The sequence below is a fragment of the Pituophis catenifer genome, unplaced genomic scaffold (genome assembly GCF_029215685.1).
Source record: "Pituophis catenifer annectens isolate HBS135680 unplaced genomic scaffold, rPitCat1.0.hap2 SCAF_5, whole genome shotgun sequence".
Classification (NCBI taxonomy): domain Eukaryota; kingdom Metazoa; phylum Chordata; class Lepidosauria; order Squamata; family Colubridae; genus Pituophis; species Pituophis catenifer.
The window spans coordinates 76,720,777-76,747,074 of record NW_027256885.1 but is presented as its reverse complement, the minus strand read 5'-3'; the positions used below and the strand labels follow the sequence as shown (position 1 = coordinate 76,747,074).

The window sequence follows — 26,298 nt, the reverse complement described above, 5'->3', positions numbered from 1 at the left end:
ACTGTAATATGTTGATGATGTTTGGATCAACAGGACTGACAGAGGATTTATGATGGGATAATACTAAGATGAATGCACAATGATGTTAGATTTGTTACTAGAGTGTGGTTATTGGGTATCAAGAAAGAAAGCTCAATTGGTGAAAAGGAAAGTTAGATATTTGGGATACAATATAAGGGTCATCGAGCTTTAGGACCAGAGCAGAAAAGGGCGGTCCTAATGCTGGCAGAACCCCGAACAAAAAGACAACTGAGAAGCTTTTTAGGACTAGCTAGCTTTTGCTGTAATTGGATGGGGGGGAGGGCCAAAAAGCTGGCCCCAGTGTTTGAAGGTGCTGGCTGCAAGTGCAGAATTGATTCAGAATTGTAATAAACTTACTTTCTCTTGTCCTATACTCATGCACTCCCCTCATGAGGAGCAGTCTGTGTTGGATACTAAGGGACATTTGTGGATTAGTGGGCAAAGGCTGACAAAATATCAGGCAATTAGGAGTGAGAATCCAAAGGTGTGTCTGGTGGTGTCTAACCGATTAAATCCAGCAACTTTGTTGCCTACGGAGTCTGTTTCTGAGCATGATTGTTTACAGGTATTGGAGGTTTATTCCACCCGACCATGTAAATAAGGTAAATATGTATGTTAGGTGGCCTGATTTAGGTCATAAAGGGGGGGTTTGGAATATGGAGATGGTACAAGAGCTTAATAAGCAAATTGAGAGATTCCAACGATATGTGATGGAACAGGTACCCCCTAGATTAGTAACTTAATGTCACTCATTTGAACCGGGGGACCAAGTGGAAGATGGAAGGGATCTTTTATTGGTATTATGACTTCTCCACTTGCTATTAAGATTGCAGAATCAAAATCATGGATCCATCGGACATGAGTCAAGGCAGCAGCTGACACCGGCTGGAAAGTGTCCGTGGACAAACAACATCCAACAAAACTGACATTTGAATGTGCTTAAAGAAAGCTTTTGTATTCTATATATAGGTTACCTTGATGTATATCTGCTGATGTAACCCGCTGTAAGCTAAAAAGAGGATGGAGCACCTGCTCTCTTGAATTAGTCCGGAACTTGGATCCTGACGAAAGATTGAAGATCATTGCGGATCCATGTGGGAGGAAAATTGGGTGTGGGCACTTTGAGTAATTGGGGTAGTAGCTTTATTGATTATTGTGTTTTACAGATATAAGCAATGGTTTTGTGGACAACCAGGGCCCATTTGATTTCTCAGTCGTTCCAATCCCTAATATTTCCCAACCGGCTGCGGAGTGTGAACCTCTTACAGATGAAAGAAGTCCCTGCTTAGGATACCCTGGAAGCTACCTTTTGATGCAAAAGAACAGAAAAGAGAATTTTCTTTAAATGTGTTGGTTTTGTAATTGTGGGTGTGAGTGTTGTTGTTGCACTCACTGTATTGATTGTGTTTTATGTATAAGCTGTAAGGTAGAGTGTGACGTGAAAATTATAGAGGAGGTGCTAGTACATTATTTGGTAATAAATCCTGAAGAAGTCCCCTTGTAATATTATCTGAAAAGGGAAAAGCTGAATATACCCGAAATCCCTAGCTATGTAACAAATACCTTTGTCAAATTGGCAGAAGACATAGCCCACACTCTGAATGTATTGAATTGTTTTGTATGAGGGGAACTAACATGGGAGAAAAATGGCCATGGGAAGCCCAGGAATTAAATTATTCCAAAGTCTTAGAAATGGACCATAAGGGTAATCTGTCATATAATAAGGGTAAGGATGGAGACTGGACTTTGACTATTAGTCTGGTAAAGAATGTCTGTTTCCAGAGAAAAATTGTGGCAGGCTGTCATCAGGTAGGAAACCTCATATGTACAGGAAAATGGGAAAGTAAGGTATGGTGGTCAGGAGGTAATGCCACAGAGGGAACTGATGAAATGGCCCTGTTTAAGGTAAACGGGTTATCTTTTTTTTAAAGGGTCCTGATAATCAGGCCCTTGAATGGCTGGCTCCTGACGGACTATACTGGATATGTGGTAAAATGGCATATGGGGTTCTACCAAAATCTTGGTGTGGAGCTTGTGTCCTGGGAATGATTGGACCAGGATTCTTTTTGCTTCCCCTTAAAACTCGACAGGTTTTAGGTGTCCCGGTATATGATGAGGTGGGAAACTTAAGACAAAGATGACATGTAGATATATCTGCAATAGGAAGAGTTAGGGTTGGAGGTAACCAACGTAGTTGGGGAAGTGAAGAATGGCCTGCAGAGCGAATTATTGCGGTTTATGGACCAGCTACATGGGCGGAAGATGGCATGTATGGCTATCGGACCCCTATATACATTCTGAACCGTTTAATTCATCTGCAAGCGGTGGTTGAACTCATCACCAACGAAACTGTAAAAGGTCTTACTCAATTAGCCAGGGAAAGTGTCAAATTAAGGACATATCTTATGCAGAATAGGTTAGCCTTAGACTATTTGTTAGCCAAGGAAGGAGGGGTATGTGGAAAGTTTAATTTGACTAACTGCTGTATAGAGGTTGATGAAAGTGGAAAGGTTATTAAGGAAATAACAGACAAAATGGTTGAAATAGCTCATGTGCCAGTCCAGACTTGGAAAGGTCTTAATTTACAGGATATGTTTTCAGGATGGTGGCCAAAGTTACCTGGCCTGCAGGCCATTTTTGGCCTGGTGGGGTTAGTAGCTGCAGGGTGTATTTTTCTCCCATGTCTCTTACCTCTGTTTGTTAAGACTATTTCTAAAAGTCTATCCTTGCTGGTGGAACGTAAGACAACTGCTCAGGTGATGGCTATGTGGGATTACAAACGGCTCCAAATCAAACAGCCTCCAAATCATCCTCCTCCTCAGTACTAGGCCTCCAACTTCTTCCCCCACCCAGGAGGCACCCTACACTCCACTTTAACAAGGCTCTGTGACACACTTGGGTTAAGTGAGAGGATGTGCGATAAAGAAATCTCTCACCACCTAACAACTACAGCAAGCCAGGGTAAGGGTGTGTACCATCCAGAGGGCTTATGGAGGGAAGAGGAAAACTGACTTTTCATGGTATAGGCTCACCCCTACCACTATACCATTAAACATATCCAATGCTTAAGGTACAAATTATCTTAACTGCTCTATCTCCATGTCTAAATTTTAGTATTTAGCAATAGCAATAGCATTTAGGCTTATATACTGCCCCATAGCACTTTACAGCACTCTCTAGGAAGTTTACAATGTATTTGCATATTGCCACCAACAATCAACCTCGGAAGGATGGAAGGCTGAGTCAACTTTGAGCCTCGTCAGGATCAAACTTCAGGCTGTGGGCAGAGTTTGCCTACGATCAACCTGCACTTTAACCACTGCACCACCAGGGCTTCTACTTTAAACAGTGATGCACAGCTGTTCTGACTTGGAAAAGGGGCTTTGGATGGGGCCGAGGAGATCTCCTTAAAGAAGCTATGCCTTTTCCTAGGCTTGAGCCATAGTCATGCAATCTCAGAAAAGTATCTATGGAGATTCGCAGTCATCCAGGTCATGGTTGTCCCAAAGGTGCTTTTTCAAGTGGCAACTGGACTTTCTGGTTTTTCTTTGAAGACATTTCTCACTTCTTATCCAAGAAGCTTCTTCTGCTCTGACTGGATTGTGGGGAATCGAAGGTTTTATACTCCTTGCAGACAGCTGGTCATTTGCATTCTTTTAGCGAGTTGTTAAGGTCACCTGGAGGTTTATCTGTGCCATCAGGGTCACCTGAGTGAGTGGTGCAAATGGATGTGGAGCCTTCTTGGAACTGTTGAAAGGACTGTGTTGTAGACTGGAGATAGATGTCGTACACCCCCCCCCCCCATTGAGAGAGGGCTATTCAATTTTGACATAGATGGCCTGTTTGACCCCTCTTTCAAACCAGCGGTCCTTTCTGTCCAAAATGTGGACTTTGCTGTCTTCAAAAGAGTGGCTTTTGTCTTTGAAATGCAGATGGACTGCTGAATCTAGTCCTGATGGGTTTGTTCTCCTATGTTGTGCCATGCATTTATGAAGTGGTTGTTTTGCTTCCCCAATGTACAGATCTGCACATGGCTCACTGCATTGTACTGCATATACCACGTTGCTCAGTTTGTGTCTGGGTGTTTTATCCTTGGGGTGGACAAGCTTCTGCCTTAGTGTATTCTTGTGTTTGAAGTGTGTGCATATGTTATGTTGGCTGAAGAGCCTCCTGAGCTTTTCCAATATTCCTGCAACATATGGAATGACAACGTTGCTTCATTTATTGTTCTCTTTGTTGTCTGTTATGGAGGAGCTCCTGTAGGGTCTTTTTTGAGATTTGATGAAGGCCCATGTGGGATAGCCACACATTTTGAGGGCTTCCTTGCTGTGTTTCAGTTCTTTTTCTTTCCCATCTTTGCTGGTAGGCAGGTCTTCAGCTCGGTGGTGTAGGGTTCTGATGACTCCCATTTTGTGCTCCAGTGGGTGGTGGGAATAAAAATGTAAATATTGATCTGTGTGTGTGGGTTTTCTGTAAACTTCAATGTTAAGGCTTCTGTCTTCCTTAATGTTTACTGCACAGTCCAGGAAGGCTAGACTATTTTCCTTAAGAACTTCCTGTGTGAATTTGATGTATCTGTCCACAGACTTGATATGTTTGGTGAACACTTCCAATTCCTGTATTTTGATTTTGACCCAAGTATCGTCCACATACCTATACCAGTGAGTGGATCAAATGCTTGTGAAGGAGTCTAGAGCTTTGGTTTCTACCTCTTCCATGTAGAGCTTGGCCACAATGGGGGACACAGGTGAACCCATGGCGCAGCTGTGTTTTTGTCTGTAGAAACCTTCCTTGTATTTAAAATAGGTAGTGGTCAAGCAGAGGTCCAGCATGGCACATATGTGGTCTGGGCCAGGGGTGAAATGCTGGCGGTTCGGACTGGATCGCCTGATCTGGTAGCGATGGCGGCGGGTGGTTCGGAGAACTGGTAGCAAAAATCCCTGCGCCCACTCCCCACATGCCCAGCTGAGCCGCGTGATCATCAGAGGCTGGTTTTTTTACTTTTAAAAGCATTTTTTCTACAACCTCTTCGGACGAAAAAATGCTTTTAAAAGTAAAAAAAAAAGCCTCTGATGATCACGCGGCTCAGCTGGGATCGTCAGAGGCTTTTCAAAGCATTTTTTTCTGCAACCCCTTCGGCCGAAGAGGTTGTAGGAAAAAAAATGCCTTTAAAAGCCTCTGGCGATCCCAGCTGACTTGCCTGATCGTCAGAAGCTTCTAAAAGCATTTTTTCTGCAACCTCTTAAGGTTGTAGAAAAAATGCTTTTAAAAGTAAAAAAAAAAAAGTTGGCCACGCCCACCCAGTCACATTACCCCCACCCCCACCAAGCCACGCCCACAGAACCGGTAGTAACAAATTTTAGATTTCACCCCTGGTCTGGGCTGAGGTTGGTTCTGTCACCTAAGGTGCTGTCTTCTAGCAGTCGTTTTTCACTGCCATGACACCTTCGGTAGTTAGAATGTAGGTGAAGAGGGAAGTCACATCATAGGAAACTATGGTCTCATCCGTCACATCAACCATCACATCAACAATTCACAGGACTTCGCCAGCAATGTTTGGAAACTAAACCTGGACCTGGATGAGACCATGGTTCGAAAGAGGGGTCAAAGAGGCCATCTATGTCAAAACTGAACAGCCCTCTCTCAACAGAGGGGGAGGGATACATAATCTATCTCCAGTGTACAACACAGTCATTTCAACAGTTCCAAGAAGTGACTTATTAATTTCTTTTTTTCTCTTTTTTCATTTTATATGCTAACCATCGTCCTGGTTTATTTGCATTTTCAAAAAAAAATTGCTTTGTAGCTTTTATTTTATTCGCCAATTCTTCATTTTCCATTAAATTCATCTTATGTTTTTTCAAATCCAACAAATTTTTAATCTTTTTGTTGTGCGGGTTTTTTGGTAGTTCCATCTCTAATCTCTTAGATTCTTCCTCTAAATTCTTTTGCATTTGTCTGTTCTGTTTATTTCGTTTTCCTAAATATGTCATTGCCAATCCCCTAATGTATGCTTTACTGGTATCCCACACATTTTGTAAAGATGTATCTTCTTTCTTATTCTCTTTAAAAAAGAAAGTCAATTAATAGATCAAGATGGAAAGATATGCTATAAAAGTGAGGAAAAGGATAATTGAGAAAAACTACAATGGATTGTATCAACAAGAAATAATAGAAGACGAGATAGAACAATATTTGAAAAAAATGGAACTGCCTAGAATCCTGGAAAAGTTTAAAAAACTATTAGAAGAAAGAATATCTATGATGGAATTAATGGAGGGAATTAAAAGACAGAAAAATGGGAAGACACCAGGCATGGATGGATTACCAGCAGAAGTATATAAAACCCTACAAGATGTACTAAGCAATGTGATGCTGCAAGTATTTAATGAACTACTACTTAAAGCTAAAATTCCGGACTCATGGATGGAGGCATATATAACTTTAATACCAAAAGAAGAGGCAGATCTGCAACATATAAAGAATTATAGACAGATATCTCTATTAAATGCAGATTATAAGATTTTTGCATCAATCATGGCTGAAAGATTTAAAAAACTACTAAATGAGTTTATACATTTGGACCAAAATGGCTTTTTACCAAAAAGACAAATTAGAGATAATATGCAAATTATATTAAATACATTAGAATATTATGAATTACATTCAGAGAAACAAATAGCGTTGTTTTTGGATGTACAAAAGGCATTTGATAACGTGAATTGGCAATTTATGATAAAACAGTTGAAAATGATGGATTTTGGAGACAGATTTATAAATATGATCCAAACTATATATAGAGACCAAGCGGCAAAGGTGATGGTAAATGGTGAAATGACAGAGAAAATAGATATTAGAAAAGGAACAAGACAAGGATGCCCTTTATCTCCATTATTATTTATATTGATGTTAGAGGTTTTAAATAGAAAAGTGAGAGAAGAAAAGGAAATAAAAGGAATGAGAATCAAAAAAGAAGAATATAAACTACAAGCATTTGCGGATGATTTGGTGTTTATCATGGAAGACCCAATAGAGACAGTGTCAAAATTATTAGAGCAAATAGAAGAATATGGGAAAGTAGCAGGTCTGAAAATCAATAAAGATAAGACAAAGATATTAGTCAAAAATATGAGAGAAAATCAAAAAAAGGAGATGACGGAGAAACTGGACATCCAAATTGTGAAGAAAGTGGAATATTTTGGCATCTATCTGACATCAAGATGTGCAACGCTCAAGGAAGACAATTATTATAAACTAAAAAACAATTTGAAACAGACCTGGAGAAATGGAGAAACTTGCAATTATCACTAATGGGAAGAATAGAATTAATAAAAATGAATGTATTACCAAAAATATTATTTCTATTTCAAACTATACCAATAAAATTGGAGAAAAAATATTTTGAAGAGTTGAAGAAAATAACGTGGAAATATGTGTGGCAAGGAAAGAGAGCAAGAATCAACATAAAAATGCTACAAGATGCAAGAATTAGAGGTGGGTTTGGCCTACTGAATTGGGAATTGTATTATCAAGCGGCAGCCTTAACATGGATTAAAGAATGGATTTTATTGAGGAATACAAGACTATTGACTTTGGAGGGTCATGATTTACAACTGGGTTGGCATGTCTTTTTATGATACAGGAAACAAAGGATACATCGATATTTCCAAAGATATTATGTAAGAAATGGCTTGTTATCAGTGTGGGAGAGAGTGAAAGAAAAACATTATCTGAATATACTAATGTGGCTGAAGCGGTGACATACCCAAATATTGTGAATAAAACATTGTTAGAAATAAGGACACCCTATGCGGGGGCGGGCCGAGGAGTATAGTCATCATCTGCGGGACAAGATCGCTCAGATTCGGGATGGGCTGGACTCCAGCTGGGCAGGGTCGGTTGGGGAGGTGACGGCGGGATTGGTGATTTGGGAAGAGTTTGATCCTGTTACTCCCGAGGAAGTGGACAGGATCATGGGGAAGCTGAGTACCTCCACGTGTTTGTTGGACCCGTGTCCCTCCTGGCTCGTTTATTCGGCCCGGGAGGTTACACGTGGCTGGATCCAGGCAGTTATTACGGCTTCCTTGGGTGAGGGGAGTTTCCCGGCCGCCTTGAAGGAGGCGGTGGTGAGAGCCCTCCTCAAGAAACCTGCCTTGGATCCAGCTATTTTGAATAACTTTCGTCCTGTCTCCAACCTTCGCTTTATTGCGAAGGTTGTTGAGTGTGGTGGCACATCAGCTCCCGTTGGCCCTGGATGAAACATTATATCTGGACCCATACCAGTCGGGTTTCAGGCCCGGGTACAGCACGGAGACGGCATTGGTCGCACTGGTGGATGATCTCTGGAGGGCTCGGGACAGGGGATATTCCTCTGTCCCTGTCCTATTAGATCTCTTGGCGGCTTTTGATACCATCGACCATGGTATCCTGCTGCGGTGCCTTGAGGGGTTGGGAGTGGGAGGCACTGTTTTACGGTGGTTCTCCTCCTACCTCTCCAGGTGCTCGCAAGCAGTGTTGGCGGGGGGACAGAGGTCTGCCCCGAGGCCCCTTACGTGTGGGGTTCCTCAGGGGTCGGTCCTCTCTCCCCTTCTGTTCAACATTTATATGAAGCCGCTGGGGGAGATCATCCATGGTTTTGGGGTGGGGTATCATCAGTATGCTGATGATACCCAACTTTTTATATCCACCCCGAATCAGCCCAGTGATGCCCTCGACGTGATGTCCCGGTGCCTGGAAGCGGTGCGGCTCTGGATGGGGAGGAACAGGCTTCAGCTCAACCCCGCCAAGACAGAGTGGCTGTGGGTACCGGCATCCCGGTTCCAAGGGAATATTCCATCGTTGGCTATAGGGGGTGAGGTGTTGCCCCCTGTTGATAGGGCGTGCAACTTAGGCGTCCTCCTGGATTCACGGTTGACTTTTGAAGATCATGTTACAACCGTGACCAGGGGGGCATTTGCCCATATTCGTCTGGTGTGCCAGTTGCACCCCTACCTGGACCGTGATGCCCTACGCACAGTCACCCATGCACTCGTCGCCTCCCGGATCGACTACTGCAATGCTCTCTACATGGGGCTGCCCGTGAAGACCACTCGGAGGCTTCAGTTGGTGCAGAATGCGGCTGCGCGGGTAGTAATGGGAGTGTCCCGACACTCTCATGTTACACCTCTCCTGCGGGACCTGCAATGGCTACTGGTTGCCCTCCGGGTGAGATTCAAGGTGCTGGTAATTACCTATAAAGCCCTACATGGCTTAGGCCCGGGGTATCTGGCGGACCATCTGCGGCCAGCGACAGCTCCCCATCACCTGGTGTGTTCCCACAGGGAGGGCCTCCTTGGGGTGCCGTCGGCCAGACAATGTCGGCTGGCAACCCCTAGGGAGCGAGCCTTCTCTGTGGGCGCACCTACCTTGTGGAATCAGCTCCCCCTGGAGCTCCGGGTGGCCCCTAACCTTCGCTCTTTCCGCCATGACCTTAAAACATGGTTATTTCGCCTGGCTGGTTTGGACTGAAGGGGTTTTAAAGGGGATTTTAATGGTCTTTTATAATCCTATTGGGTATTTTAATATTGTTTTTGCTTGTTTTTATTGTTGTGAGCCGCCCTGAGTCCTTTCGGAGATAGGGCGGCATACAAGTTTAAATAATAAATAAATAAATAAATAAAATCTTGACGGATCGGGGAGAACTGAAACAAAAACAAGAACTAGAGAGTCAAGGGATTGAGATAGATTGGTATACAAGGCTGCAAATACAATCAAGATATGAAGCAGATCATAGACAATATGGCTTTAACTTGGGGAAATCAGAACTGGATGAAATATTGACAGGAACAGATGAGAAAATGATTAAGAAACTATATAATTATTTATTGCGGATCAGACTAGAAGATGAAGAAGTAAAAGAAACAACGATAGCATGGGCAAAGAATTTTGGATACACCATAGAATTGGAGAAATGGCAACAAGTTTGGGAAAGAAACTATAAATTAACAATGGCAACAGCTTATAAAGAAAATTTGTATAAGATGTTTCATAGATGGCATATGCCACCAGAAAGATTAGCTCAGATGTTTAAAGATAAATCAGCTAAGTGTTGGAAATGTCACCAGTTGCCGGGATCATACTATCATATGTGGTGGTTGTGTAAAGAAGCAAAACATTATTGGGTGAAAATACAAACATGGTTAGAGGGAATGTTGCAGCAACATATAGAGTTAAAGCCAGAGATATTCTTACTGGGAATTTTACCAGAGAATTACAGTAAAGAAGATACATATTTGATTATTCATATAATAACAGAGGATAGAATTGTATTTGCACAAAATTGGAAAACAGATAAAATCCTGTTGGAAGGAGAAATTATAAAGAAAATTTTAGAATGTGCAGAAATGAATAGATTAACATTGAGAATAAAATATAAAGAGGAGTCGATGTATTTCAAGACATGGGAAAATTTTTATGATTAGTTAGAAAGGAAATATGAATAAGGGTATAGAGATAAAATAGATAGAGAACAGATGGGAGAAAACAATTAAAAAAATAGATACCCAGATGATGCCAAGTAAAAGGAGAAAGGGGAGGGGGGGTAAAAGGGAAAAAAGTGAGACATTATAAAAATGTACACAAATGATGAAATAAAAATAAATATTAATTGAATAAGAAATTGAAATGAGAATAAAGATAATTAGAAAATCGGGGCTGCTCGAATACCATTTTAGATTGAACTGAAAAGGGAAACAAGAAGAGAGAGGGGAAGGAGTAGAGAGAGAGGAAGGGAGAAGAGAGGAGAGGAGAGGAGAAAGAAGAAAGGGAAAAGGAGAGGAAGAAAAGGGAGGGGAAAGAGGAGTAGAAGAGAAGGTTAGAAGGGGGGAAGAAGAGAGGAGTGGGGGAAGGGAAGGGGAAGTAGGAAAGAGGAGAGGAAGAAAGAAGAAAGTAGGAGGAGAAAGAGGAAGGAAGACAAGGGGAGGAGAAGAAGAAAGGTTGGAGTAAAGGTAAATGGTAAAAGATCAGCCCCGAAAAAGTAAAAATGAAAAATGAAAAATGAAAGTTAAAAGATAAGGTGAATGAAAAATGATGGATAAATGACTATACATGTAAATGTGTTTATGAGAAATAAAAATAAAAAAGTTTTTTTTTTAAAAATTATAAATTAAAAAAAAAACAGTTCCAAGAAGGCTCCACACCCATTTGCACCACTGAGGTGACCCTGATGACACAGATAAACAGATAAACCTCCAGGTGGCCTTAACGACTAAAACAATGGTGTCAAAAGTTGTGAATGTTCCAACACTGGAAGTTTTTAAGAAGAGATTGGATAACCATTTGTCTGAAATGTGATAGGGTTTCCTGCTTAAGCAGGGGGTTGGACTAGAAGACCTAGAAGGTCCCTTTCAACTATACTATTACTATTCCATTCCATTCTATTCTTTTTTTAAATATGTTTTTTATTTTATTTTTATATATACATCAACATCAATACATGAACAGTGTGGCATCTGGGTATCATTCATTTTGATATAAATAACAATACTAATATCAATATTTGTTACATTAATTAAGGTTACATACTCCTAGTACTAATACTCCTATTTGTATTAAGAGATAAACCTTCATTATTTAATTATTCAATATTTCAATGTATCATTCTAATGCCAATTACAACATTGTTTCAGCATGCCTAATACTACCTTTCAACCTCTAATCTTTCCATTTAATTCTTTAATTTATTCTATTTAATCAGGCCATCCTTACTAATCCTAATATGGTATACATATTGTATTAAAATCTAATTCTCTTACTCCATCCTGACAACAATCACCATATTATTTAAACATACATATTAAATCCATCTTTCAACCTCTAATCTTCTATTTATTACTTTTATAATACGTGTATCTTTTGTTTCTACTTCTATTCTAACTTTTAATCAGGCCCCCTATTCTGTTCTTATTTATTTATTTATTTATTTGTTTGTTTGTTTTAATTTGTATACCGCCCTTCTCCAACAGGACTCAGGGCGGTGAACAGCCAGAATAAAACAGAACATACAAAATTTTAAAACAGTTTAAAAATAATTAAATATTCTTGATGGGAAACTATTTCTTATTTGAAGAGATTCTCTAGATTATTCTGTTCAGAAATGTCTGTTATTTCCTCATCACTGCAATCAGAAATTGTCTGAAATTCACTCACATTTTTGAAACTTTTGAGGGTTTTTTTAATGTTTGCCTATTCCCTTGCTTTAGGATTTCTGTATTAGTTTGTCTTGCAAAAACTAAATCACTTATTGCAGGGGTGTCGAGCTCAATTTCATTGAGGGCCACATCAGCATTATGGTTGCCCTTAAAGGGCCAGTTGCATGTAAAACTATGACCATCCACAGTGGCTGGGTAGGTGTGGCTGGGTGGTCACAGCCGGTTCACCGCAACTAGGTGGACGTGGGTGGGTGGGAGTGGCTGATTTGACGCCACTCACTGGGTGTGGTTGGCTCTGGATTGTTGTACCGGCTAACTCAACATGGGGACAAGTTGTACCGGCTAACTCGACATGGGGACAATTCGGTGCCCCACAAGCTCCTTGCCTCCCCAAACTGCTGGCAGCTAAGTGCATGCACGCGTACACACACACACTCACACCACATTCTAAGTTTGGGGACTTTTATCCACAGAGGAAGGAGATGACCTTCTCCCCAAGCCCAGGCATGATTGGCAGTTTGCAAGCTCAGATATACAGGTGAAACTTGAAAAATTAAAATATCGTGCAAAAGTTCATTTATTTCAGTAATGCAACTTAAAAGGTGAAACTAATATATGAGATAGACTCATTACACGCAAAGCGAGATAGTTCAAGCCTTGATTTGTCATAATTTTGATGATTATGACTTACAGCTCATGAAAACCCCAAATTCACAATCTCAGAAAATTAGAATATTACATGAAATCAATAAAACAAGGATTGTACATAGAACAATATCGGACCTCTGAAAAGTATAAGCGTGCATATGTACTCAGTACTTGGTTTGGGCCCCTTTTGCATCAATTACTGCCTCACTGCAGCATGGCATGGATGCTATCAGCCTGCGGCACTGCTGAGGTGTTATGGAACACCAGGATGCTTCAATAGCGGCCTTCAGCTCTTCTGCATTGTTCAGTCTCATGTCTCTCATCTTTCTCTTGGCATTGCCCCATAGATTGTCTATGGGGTTCAGGTCAGGCGAGTTTGCTGGCCAATCAAGCACAGGAAGTCAGCATCCCCATAAAGCTCATCTGCGGAAGGAAGCATGCCTGCCCACGCTTACCTCCTCCTTGAGGCTGCTGCTGCTGTGCTTACTTTCCTTGGCCAGGTTGCTCATGGTGGACGCAGGAGTCAGAGGGAGGCCCACTCCCTCTCCATGTGAGGAGACCCTGCTTTGTAAGCAAAGCATCCTCAGTGATAGGATGGGAGACCACCAGCAGAGGCCACGAGGAGGGGGCAAGGGGATGGAGAGAGGGCAGCAGGGCTGCAGGTGGCCAAGTGCTAAAGCAGGACTTCCCTCAGACCCTCACTCTCATTCCAATCTTCTCCTTTCTTCCCCCTTCCTTCCCTTCTGCCCCCCTCCCTCCTTCCCTCCCTCCCTCCCTCCTGGTTGCAGTGTTGCTGGTGGATGTGGCTTTCCCATGTGGGGGCGGGAGGTGGGGCGGGGGCAGAGGTTGTCCCAGTGAAAGGGAAGCGCTCGCGGGCAGAGGCGCAGGTGGCCGAACCTCTGCTGGTGCTGTGGCAGCTTTTATTTATTTATTTATTTATTTATTTATTTATTTATTTATTTATTTATTTATTTATTATTTAAATTTTTATACCGCCCTTCTCCTGAGGGACTCAGGGCGGTGCACAGCCACAATAAAACACCGCATATGGAAAAGCCTCCTGGGTGAGTCAGGTGTGAAGGCCAAGTGCCTGAGAATGAGGCTGGCAGGCCATCTGTCTGGCAGAGAGGCAGCGGGCAGCGTGGGGATCAACCAGCGTGCCAAGTGGCGTCAGTTGAGCAAAAGCAGCTGCGGCATCCAAGGCACTCGCCACCTCCTGTGTGCGCCCCCAGGGGGAGCGTGCCTGGCTTGACTGGGGTGGGCCAGGGCCAAGGTGACAGGGGCTGGCCCCTTGCTGTCTCCAGGGAGGCCACACAGGCCAGATCTAACCACATTGCGGGCCGGATCTGGCCCATGGGCCTTGAGTTTTACATGTCTGCGCTAAAAAAATGCAAATGACCAGCTGTCTGCAAGGAGTATAAATCCTTCCATTCCCCACCATCCAGTCAGAGCTGAAGAAGCTTCTTGGATGAGAAGCGAAATGTCTTCAAAGAAAAACTAGAAAGTCCAGTTGCCTCTTGAGAAAGCACCTTTGGGAGTCAGAAAAATACAGTATTTGATGGTAGGAGGTCCTGGCAGAGAGCAAAGAAGTAATTTTATCCTGTTGCCAACTCCTTAAAGGCCTTCTAACTCCAACACACATTTTTTGAGAATATATAGGCCCAAAGAAAGGCACTCAACGCACATTGTATTCACGAAAACTGCCATTATTCAGGATAGCTGTTTGCAACTACATAGTTCACAAGAAGGAGCCAGCAGGCACATATACATTACTTACACCTGACTCAGTCTAGTGAATATATATGGGTAGTCTTTGACTTATGACTATTTGTTTAACAATCATTTGAAGTTACGATGACTTCCGACTGGTCCTTACACAGTCATGTGATCACAACAGTTGCAGCATCCTGGGGTGACGTGATCGCCATTTGCGACCTTCCCAGCCAGCTTCTGACAAGCAAAGTCAATGGGAAGCCAGCAAGGAAGGTTGCAAATCATGAACATGTGATGTTTCACTTAACCATAATTTGCTTAATGACTATGACAAAAATGTAGTAAATTTGGGTGCAGTCATATGATGCCTCAGTTAATGACCACACCACTTAACAACACATTTTCCAGTCCCAATTGTGGTTGTGAGTCAAGGACTACCTGTATAGAGACTTAATTCTGCTATTTATCCCATTAGTATTTGTCAAGTTATCCTACAAAAAAAATGGTGCTACCATTTTAACATACGTTGCTTTTTAATGGAAAAAAATTAGCTTCAACCTCACCCATCTCAACTAAGCCCTCTTTAATTCTAAATAATGGTGCAAAAATTCCTGGATCAGGAGTTCCTTCCCTCAGTCACTCAAACCCTGGTCATCTCATTCTTGGACTATTGCAATGCACTCTACATGGGGCTACCCTTGAAGAGCATTTGGAAGCTATAATTGATGCAGAGTGTACTGGTGTGGGCAGTTCTTGGGGCCCCTAGAGTGGCCCATGTTGAACCACTGCTCCACAAGCTGCCCTGGCTGCTGGTTTGTTTCTGACTGCAATTCAAGGTGTTGGTTATAAGCCATGCATGGCATGGGTCCAGGTTACCTGAGGAACTGTCTCACCTCAATGTGACAGGCCCACCCCACCCGTGCTGAGAGAAGGGGCATGCTGCAGGCCCCGTCAGTCAAGGAATTTTGGCTGGTGGGGTCCAGGAGAAGAGCCTTTTCTATCATGCCTCCTGCCCTTTGGAATACTGTACCCCCTGAAGTGAGCTTTGTTCCCACCCTTCTGACCTTCTGTAAGGGCCTGAAGACCTGGCTCTGCCAGTTGGCCTGGGATCCCAACGGGGGAGTATCACATTGGAAGTGGTTGATAGATTAAGAGAAGATCCCACCTTCCACCCCGCACATCTTTCTCCCTCCCTCCCCATCTTTTAATTGTAATTTGTATTTTTATTTGTATCAGAAATATTTATTTTTACGGTTTTGTAAGCCGCACAGTCACCTTGAGGCAAGATGGGCAGCAAATAAATCATACACACACACACACACAGAGAGAGAGAGAGAGGGAGGGAGGGAGGGAGGGAGGGGAGAGAGAGAGAGAGAGAGAGAGAGAGAGGGAGAGAGAGAGAGAGAGAATTACATGATTTGCCATTACTTACATCGCAGCACTTCAACAATCAAATCCCTATCTCTGCTCAGCTTCCTGACGTGATCAAGATTAGCTACCGTCATTATTGGCACATACTGATCACTGTCCATCTGAGATATAAGGTACATGTCACTGGCAAGATTCTCTCTGTTGAAGAAAAAAGGAAAAACATTACTGCAAAATTAATTCTCCATGTAATTAGTACATTGGCCTTCAAGATTATTCCTAAATATAAAGATACAATCTTGGCTTTACTTTAAAATGCCTTTGTTTCTAGTAAGATTAAACAATTACAACCACCCTTGGTTTTCTCATCTCTTAGATTGTAACGTCCTGCTTTTGTTGCACAATTTGACACAGAAAGCCAAAAGCAGCCCATTTTTAGATGCTTTTAAAAAGCAGTAAATTGGGTAATATACCAAACTTATTGCCAGCCATGAAGGTGGCTGGTGGGTTAGATTTGCTTCAACTAATTTTGTTTAAAGCTAAAACTTTATATTAAATGAGTAAACAGTAAGTAGGTTACATGAGGAGTGTTGGAAAAGTACTGCTATATACAAGAATTCCAAATGCCTGGCATCTTACATTTAATGATAAACAAAACAAGGTACCAGTATTGAAATATTCCTTTTTAGTGCAGAAGCCAGCATGCAATTGACTTGCATCTGTTCTCAACAATTAGTTTTTCTAAACCTCTGAAATAACAAACTTTCCTGTAATAGAGAACCCATGGAACACCTAGCAAATGGCTGGCAGCTTGTAAAATTGCCTTCTTTTGTGTTTCAGTTGAAGAAATCAAGAAAAGAAAAGAAAAAATTTAATTAAGGAAAATCAAATCTTGGCTATTGTATTATTCCTTCCCACCCACCCCTCAGATTTTCATGCTATAAAATTAACATATATATCCCTGCCCAATCATGAATTTGTTTGCAGTCCAGAGGCCATATTGGTTATGGCATTCATAATTATTCTACAATAATTAATAGCAATAACAGGAGGCTCAACTAGATCATATCCATTATATGCTTACCTTGATAAGCAGAACTCCAGTGTTTTTTTAAGCACTTCTCGTAAATCTTCTTGACCTTCTGGCCGAAGGTCTTTATTTCCTAGAATGAAAAACAAGAAATAAAGACAAAAACAAATGCTATGTAATTCTTCATAGAAGTAGCAATGTATGTGCCTAGATCAGCAGTTCTCAACCTTAGCAACTTTAAGCTATGTGGGCTTCAACTCCCAGAATTTGGGGCCTTGAGGTTCACTCGTCTTAAGTTGCTATGGCTGAGAAACACTGGCCTAGATAGTCTACCTGTTATGAAATGTGGTGCTCTCACTACATAATCAAATCCATTAAGGGTTGGGGGGTTTTTGGTTCAGTATAGAAATTGTTTACCATTTCTTTCTTCTTATTTTTAAACTTCCTACTTAGACTCTCCAGGAAATCCCCTACCGGTATCCAAGCATTAACCAGATGTACACTGACTCGGGTTTTTAGACTAGAGACTAGACTAGACTAGACTAGACTAGACTAGACTAGACTAGACTAGACTAGACTAGACTAGACTAGAATCCTTTATTGGCCAAGTGTGATTGGACACACAAGGAATTTGTCTTGGTGCATAAGCTCTCAGTGTACATAAAAGAAAAGATACATTTGTCAAGAATCATAAGGTACCACACTTAATGATAGTCATAGGGAAACAGTCAATATAAATCTTAAGGATACCAGCAACAAGGTTACAGTCATACAGTCATAAGTGGGAGGAAATGGATGATAGGAACGATGAGAAGATTAATAGTAATGCAGACTTAGTAACTAGTTTGACAGTGTTGAGGGAATTATTTGTTTAGCAGAGTGATGGCATTTGGGAAAAAACTGTTCTTGTGTCTAGTGGTTCTGGTGTGCAGTGCTCTATAGCATTGTTTTGAGGGTAGGAGTTGAAACAGTCTATGTCCAGGATGCGAGGGGTCTGTAAATATTTTTACAGCCTCTTTTTGACTCGTGCAGTATACAGGTCCTCAATGGAAGGCAGGTTGGTAGTAATTGTTTTTTCTGCCAGTTCTAATTATCCTCTGAAGTCTGTGTCTGTCTTGTTGGGTTGCAGAACCAAACCAGACAGTTATAGAGGTGCAGATGACAGACTCAATAGTTCCTCTATAGAACTGTATCAGCAGCTCCTTGGGCAGTTTGAGTTTTCTGAGTTGGCGCAGAAAGAACATTCTTTGTTGTGCTTTTTTGATGACGCTTTTGATGTTGGGCGTCCATTTTAGGTTGTGAGATATGGTAGAACCTAGAAATTTGAAGGTCTCTACTGTTGATACTGTGTTGTCTAGTATTGTAAGAGGTGGTAGTATGGGAGGGTTTCTCCTAAAGTCCACCACCATTTCTATAGTTTTGAGTGTGTTCAGTTCCAGATTGTTCTGGTCGCATCACGAGGCTAGTTGTTCAACCTCCCGTCTGTATGCGGATTCATCATTGTCTCGAATGAGACCAATCACTGTTGTGTCATCTGCGAACTTCAGTAGTTTAACAGATGGATCGTTTGAGATGCAGTCATTGGTATATAGAGAGAAGAGAAGTGGAGAGAGCACACAGCCTTGTGGGGCCCCTGTGCTAATTGTGCAGGTATCTGATGTGCTTTTGCCTAGCTTCACCTGCTGCTTCCTGTCTGTTAGGAAGCTTATGATCCATTTACAAGTGTGGTCAGATACCGCTAGCTGGTTTAGTTTAGTTAGAAGAATATCTGGAATGATGGTATTGAATGCTGAGCTGAAGTCTCCAAAGAGGACCGTTGCATAGGTCTCTGGAGATTCAAGATGTTGTAGGATGTAGTCTTTCAAAGGTCTTCATAACTACAGATGTTAGAGCAACTGGTCTGTAGTCGTTCAGTTCCTTGATGGTGGGCTTCTTCGGCACTGGGATGATAGTAGAGTGTTTGAAGCAAGAAGGAACATAGCACATCTCTAGCGATTTATTGAAGATATGTGTGAAGATGGGGGTCAATTGGTCAGCACAGAACTTTAAGAAAGAAGGAGTTATCTTGTCTGGGCCTGGAGCTTTTCCTGGCTTCTGTCTGTGAAATAGGTCTTTCACTTCCTTTTCTCTGATCACTAGGGGTTGTGAACCCAATGGGATGGGGTCAGTTGTAGGAGGTTTGGCTGTTGTTGGTGTGTCTGAGATGGGGTCAGTTGTAGGAGGTTTGGCTGTTGGTTTGTCTGAGATGGGGTTTTTTTTTTTAATTTGATTTATATGCCGCCCTTCTCCGGAGACTCAGGGCGGCTTACAGTGCGTTAAGCAATAGCCTTCATACTTTTGTATATTTATACAAAGTCAGCTTATTGCCCCCACAAACTGAGTCCTCAATTTACCTACCTTAGAAAGGATGGAAGGCTGAGTCAACCTTGAGCCTGGCAAGATTCGATCTTACTTTAATTGCAGACAGCTGGTGTTAAATTACAGTGCTTCTGTCTGTTGAGCTATCCAGGCTCCCAGTTGTAGGAGGCTTGGCTGTTGTTGGTGTGTCTGAGATGGGGGTTGTGGAGATAGGTGGCTGTAGTTTCCTTTCAAACCTGCAGTAAAACATGTTCAGGTCATCTGCCAGTTGTTGATTTCCTTCAGCCTGGGAAGGAGGTTTGCCATAACCGGTGATATTTTTAAGAGTTTTCCACATGTTTGCTGGTTCATTTGTTGAGAACTGATTCTTTAGCTTTTCAGAGTAGCTTCTTTTTGCTGCTCTGATCTCTCTTGTTAATACATTTCTGTCCTGATTGTACAGCATTTTATCACCTTTTTTGTAGGCTTCCTCTTTGGAACGACGTAGCTGCTTAAGTTTAGCTGTGAACCAAGGTTTGTTGTTACTGTATATTCGCAAGTTCCTGGTCGGTACACATAGGTCTTCACAGAAGCTGACGTATGATGTTACAGTATCTGTGAGTTCATCTAAGTCTGCAGAGGTACTTTCGAAAACATTCCAATCAGTGCAGTCAAGGCAGGCCTGTAGCTTTAACTTTGCCTCCTCAGTCCAGGTCTTCACTGATTTAATTGTTGGTTTTGTGGTTTTAAGTTTTTGCCTGTAAGCAGGTACAAGGTGAATCATGCAATGATCAGAGTGTCCCACAGCTGCTCATGATAAGGACCGGTAAGCATCTTTTAGTGTTGTGTAGCAATGGTCTAAAGTATTCTTGCCTCTAGTGGGACAATTGACATGCCGAAAGTATTTTGGTAGCTCTTTCCTTAAGTTTGCTTTGTTTAGATCTGCCATAATAATGGCCAGTGAATCCAGGTATTTGGCTTCAGCCTCCATAATCTGGTCAGCTAGAGTTCGTAATGCCTTGTTTACACAGGCTTGTGGGGGGGACATAAACAGCAATTAGTAGAAATGAGGAGAACTCATGTGGATAGTAAAATGGTTTAAAGTTGATAAAGACTCTAAGTTTTCATCAGAGAATTTATATATTATAGTTATATCCTGAGACCAGCTGTTGTTGATATATAAGCATAAGCCTCCTCCCTTCTTTTTACCTGATGATTCTGCAATTCTGTCTGCTCTATGTATCTGAAACCTTGGAATTTGCATGCTGTTGTCATCAATATCATCATGTAACCAGGTTTCAATAAAGCATAGGGCAGCTGCGCTGTGAAAATCAGAGTTGCATTTGTTTAAAAGGAGCATTTCATCCATCTTGTTAGCAATTGTGCATAAATTTGTCAAGAAGATCGAAGGCAGAGCAGTTCTATTTCTTAGCTTCTTTAAAATTCCCGCCCTTTTACCTCGTCTCCGTTTTTTCCATTTGGTTTTCTTGGTAATCCATAGGTCTGGGGAAATTGTTTCTTCCTGTGTTAGAATCTCCTCCGTGTTTGTAAAGAGGGGGTGGGGGGTGGGGGTGGGGGTGTGAGATCACAGAAAGTTGCTCCTTAAAGAAACGTTGCTTAATTCTTAGCAGATGGTCTAGTGAATAAGAAATCTGTAGTGAGTCGCAGAGAATAATTAAAAATAAAGAAACCTTTAGAGTCACTCATGCCCTTGTCACCTCACGGTTAGATTATTGCAACGCACTCTACATGGGGCTACCTTTGAAGAGTGTTCGGAGACTACAGTTGGTCCAGAATGCAGCTGCGCGAGCTGTCATGGGTGCACCTAGATACACCCACATTACACTAATTCTCCGCGAGCTGCACTGGCTTCCTCTTGGTCTCCGGGCACAATTCAAGGTGTTGGTTATTACCTTTAAAGCCCTACATGGCTCAGGGCCAGGCTATCTTCGAGACTGCCTTCTACCGCATAGCTCCCAGCGACCGGTAAGATCCCACAGAGTTGGTCTCCTCCGGGTCCCGTCAGCTAAATAATGCCGGCTGGCGGGCCCGCGGGGTAGGGCCTTCTCTATGGCTGCCCCAGCTCTCTGGAACCAGTTACCTCCTGAGATCCGGACTACCCCCACCCTATTGGCCTTCCGGAAAGTGGTGAAGACCTGGCTTTTCCGGCAGGCCTGGGGCTGTTGATCTCGCTGTTGCAATCTTGCGAGATCCGGCCATGAATGGTGTGCATGGGCTTTTAATGTTTTTAAAATGTTTTTTAATAATTTTCCTATGTTCTTTGTTGTATTATTTTTTGCTGTAAGCCGCCCAGAGTCCCTTGGGAGTTGGGCGGCATAGAAATTCGATAAATTAAATTAAATTAAATTAGAGAGCATTTCACCGAGGCAGCCTTCGGTGGCGCCATCTTGGATCAATAGTCAAAGACATCTGATCCTAACTAGGTGGAATCAGCAAATGTCAATGGTGTTAAGCTACACTTAAGAGATAATCATGGACCATCCTACCTTTTTAGAAATATTAGATAAAAGAAGAATGACCTAAATTGAACAGTCAAGGAAAAATACATTTAAGAGTCAATACACAATTTACTTATGGCTTCTTTTCAAAGTAATGAATAAATAAGTACATTTTTTGATTGGCATTATGTATCTGAAAACAATTTTTTTCAGTGCCTTTATAACTTTGAATGGTCATTAAAGAAATAGTTGCAAGTTGAAGATTACCTGTAGTTTGGCAAGATTTCTGTCTATAGGTAAGGAACAATAAAGGAAACTGCTTAGAAAAAACTCTGTGCGTCTTTCTTGGTCTTTGGGTCTGACAAGATCACCCAATTCAGTTTTTCTTGGAACAGAATTTTTAAAGTACATAAGCTTGTCAAATGTATAAATTCGTTGTAGAACTGAAATTAGCAGTATAACAGAATATGTAGATCCATAATCTTCATATTTACCATCAGAAATCCAAACTCCGAACATTGTCTATAAGGCAAAAGCTTTCCATCTGGACTGACTCTGGGTGGCTCTGTGTTAAGTTGAAAGGGGGTGGGGAATGTTAACATTTTTAAATACTTTAGCTATGCACTCAGCTTGATACTGAAATGGAAGATGACAGGAAGCAAATTGTTCTTACAGTATGTATATAAACTGGACAAATATAACAGGACAAGCCAGAATTGCAATTAGGTGAATCACACACATACAGGTGTGCTGATAAAATTATTAATTTGTACTTGAGGCCCTACATCGGGGTGTCAAACTCCCGGCCCATGGGCCGGATGCATCACGCACCGGCCACGCCCGGTTTAGCAAAGGGGGGGAAAGTCCCGATATGTCATGTGACGCTGCTGTGATGATGTGAGTTTGACACCCCTGCCCTACATTATGGATTTAGTAGTCACAACTATTGTTCATATAGCCACAACTGTAACAATGTCTACAATTCAGTCCTACTCAGGTATGTTTCTTCAGCAGCTAGAATGCACAAATTACCTGAAGGTCATTCTATAAACCAGAAAAGTATACAGCTTTAAGGATGAGCAAGGACTTTTTCCATACCTGTCTCAGTGTTTTCATGTATAATTTCATATTCTGCATGATCTAGAGCCAAAGGGTTCATATCTGTTTGGTCTGATAAAGGAACAGATAGTGACAGTTCTTGATCTTCTGTTAACAATTCATTCTGGTGCTTTTTGTCACCATCACCATTGGCCTCTAATGCTGTGGAGAAAACTATAAGGGTCACAAAAATACTTTAGTTGCTCTGACTGAGATATCAAAGGCTTTATATTCTGACTATCTGCTGGAAGGGTAGCATTTGCTCTTATTACTGTAACTTATGTAATGTCTTTAAATGGATGTAGATTAAGGCTTAATAGTAGTTTTTCAATACACCTAAAGTTTCTCTCAATGAAGCCTGCAAGAAATATGCAATGATTTGTTTCTTGTGTACACAAAACTGCTGCTCACTAAGCAGCAAATAACATGTTTCTTACTCAAGCTAAGCCATTATTTGGTGCCTCTTAATAGGTTTTAAGGGTGGATTAATTAATTTTTAATTGAACATTTTTTAAATTGAACAACTAGGGCAGGGTATGTACAAGCATAACCTTTGGGTTAAGGCAGGGGTCCCCAAACCCTGAGGTATGGCCCACTAGGCTGTGGCCTGTTCGAAACCGGGCCATGGGAGAAATGGGCACACATGCTCGCATGAAGCTCCACTTTCACAAGCAGAGGGTGCTTGCGCACGAAGCTCCATTCACACAAGTGGATCATCACGAGTGAGTGGCCTCCGCTCACGCGAGTGGAGCTTCACACGCAAACACAAGCACTCTCCATTTGCGTGTGAAGCTTTATTTGTGTGAGCAGAGGGTGTTTGCGCTCACGCACGAAGCTCCATTTGCGCGAGTGAAGCTTCGTGCGTGAGCACAAGAGCCTGCCACTCATGCTTGGAGCTTCACATGTGAGCGCAAGCACCCTCCGTTTGCACATGAAGCTCCATTTGTGTGAGTGGAGGGCAGTGTGTTTACCTGCCACTCACATGCCCCTCCCCCCCGTGCCGGGCCAGGCCACCAAGCTGGAAAGGTTGGGGATCGCTGGGTTAGGGTACCAGTTATGCGGGGGAGATGTAGTTAGCTAATAGGAGCATACTGGTTAGCAAATATTGATTTAATTAGACTATAACAAAAGCAGAGAAGAAAATGTGGACTGAGAAGGGATATAAGAAAGCTGTTAACTGAAGAAAGGAAAGCTGTTTGCACAAGTAAGAGCCGAGGTGGCGCAGTGGTTAGAGTGCAGTACTGCAGCTACTTCAGCTGACTGCTAGTTCAGCAGATCAGCGGATCAAATCTCACTGGCTCAAGGTTGACTCAGCCTTCCATCCTTCTGAGGTGGGTAAAATGAGGACCCAGATTGTTGGGGGCAATATGCTATTTAGTATACTGTCTTTGGTGTAAGCCGCCCAGAGTCCTCAGAGAGTGGGCGGCATAGAAATATGACTAATAAATAAATAAGTAAGTAAGTAAAAGTATTACTTAAATACAGATAGCTTTAGTATTAGTTATACTCCACTCTTTCAAAACAGATTTCTTGTACCTTTTTTACAGGAATCTGGTGGATGATCTGTTATTTCTTCCCAGGTTTTGCTCACACCACCTTCAGTACCACTTGCTTCCACATGTACCTTGTGATTCCCCCACACTTTTGCATTAGGATTTAATTCAGAAACCTTGGCTGGCTCCTGTAATGCATAATGCATACTCAGAACACATATGCTTATTAACTGCATAAGCACACACACACACACACACACATATATACAGAACAGCATTTATCACATTAAAAAAAATCACTGTAACAGTTGCATATATAGGAAGTGCACAGTATGTGATGAAAGATATACACTTTATAAAAAGAGACTTCCTATAAAGACCTTTAATCAGGGTGTTTAGCTGAATTCACTTTAAGTTGCTTCTTAAGACTAAATCATAAGCATCTTGTTTTTACATTGTTCCTTATTATGAACAAAGCTATTTGGCTACATTGACTAACTTCTTAATTTTGTTTCTCTGTACATATAAAAGGATGAATTTTCATCAACTTCCTGTTTATCAACAGTCTCTTTGCACACTATATTCCCATAACATTATCTGTATCTTCACAATTTCCAGGAACAAGCTTTGGAGGAACAAGCAAAAGATGATAACAATCTTATTTTTGACAAGAAAGCAAGATCTAAGCCTTTCTAAGTATCCAAGGTTTAGGCAACTTTTCTCCTCTAAACTGAGAACATTGTAAGATTAGTGTCAGATATCTTCATCAGTTCATAAAAAAGGCAGCAGTGAACAGGAGAACAAGGGAGCCACATAAAAACACATAATAGAAAAATCAAAAGCAATACTGTATTCTTATAATAGTCATCTAAAATTAAAACCATTGTTTTACCGAGAGGTGTAAAGATAACTATTTTAGAACCATTTAACCAGTGATGACAAAGGATGACTTGAACATGAAGTTTGAATACACTATTGCCTGTGTTGTGAGCCCAGCCATTAAGTTGTATAAACCATGGTTAACTGCTCTCAACACAATGTCACATAACCCTAAGTAGGTATGTAGGCTGTAAACCCAAGTCCAGCCGACAACAATTTAGACAACAAATTATAATATGCATGGTTAAAACCCTCAAGCAAAATTTATGCTAAAACTACAGGTAGTCCTCAACTTTCAACGGTTCAGTTAGTGACCGTTCAAAGTTACAACGGCACTGAAAAAAGTGAGTTATGACCGTTTTTCACACTTACAACCATTACAGCATCCCTGTGCTCATGTGCTCAAAATTCAGATGCTTGGCAACTGACTCACATTTATGACAGTTGCAGTGTCCCGGGGTCATGTGATCCCCTTCTGTGACCTTCTGACCAGCAAAGTCAATGGGGAAGCCAGATTCACTTAACAACTGTGTTACTAATTTAAGAACTGTCATGATTCACTTAACAAATATGGCAAGAAAGGTCGTAAAATGGGGCAAAATTCACTTAACAAATGTCTCACTTAGCAACAGAAATTTCGGGCTCAATTGTGGTCATAAGTCAAGGACTACCTGTATTGAAATCTTTTAAGTTTACAGTTCTGCATGTTAACATATTATCTTACACTTTTAACTAGCCATAGCAATTCATGTGTTACAATAAAATAGCTATTTAAATGTTTATCATAATATAAATGGGCCTTTTAATTAAATAATTCCCTTAAGAAATTAGTTTTAATTGTACTCGGGTAAAAGAGTTATGCCTGGGAATGTTTTTAAAAAGATTAATACACTGCATTTATTATCACTGGCTGTCACTTCTCTTTTCCAAATAAAGAGAAAAGCATCCATAAGACGCATGCAGTATAATGTTTCATGAAGTTAAATGGCTAGCTCTGCCAACAATACTATAAAATTCAGTCCCTCAAAAACATAATTAGTAAGGAAGCCACTGCCTGATTATTT

The 26,298-nt window shown here is 41.5% G+C and overlaps 1 protein-coding gene across 1 annotated transcript in view; it reads right to left on the bottom strand.

Annotated features, from left to right (window-relative positions):
* The window catches only part of LOC139317720 (la-related protein 4B-like), a 324,479-nt gene that overhangs the window by 48,755 nt on the left and 249,426 nt on the right, over window positions 1-26,298 (bottom strand). The window contains exons 3-5 of the mRNA XM_070944793.1: window positions 24,399-24,543; window positions 17,023-17,101; window positions 16,003-16,139 (exon numbers count right to left, since the gene is read on the bottom strand). Coding sequence (XP_070800894.1) covers window positions 16,003-16,139; window positions 17,023-17,101; window positions 24,399-24,543 — 361 coding nt within the window. The remainder of the gene's footprint in view (window positions 1-16,002; window positions 16,140-17,022; window positions 17,102-24,398; window positions 24,544-26,298) is intronic.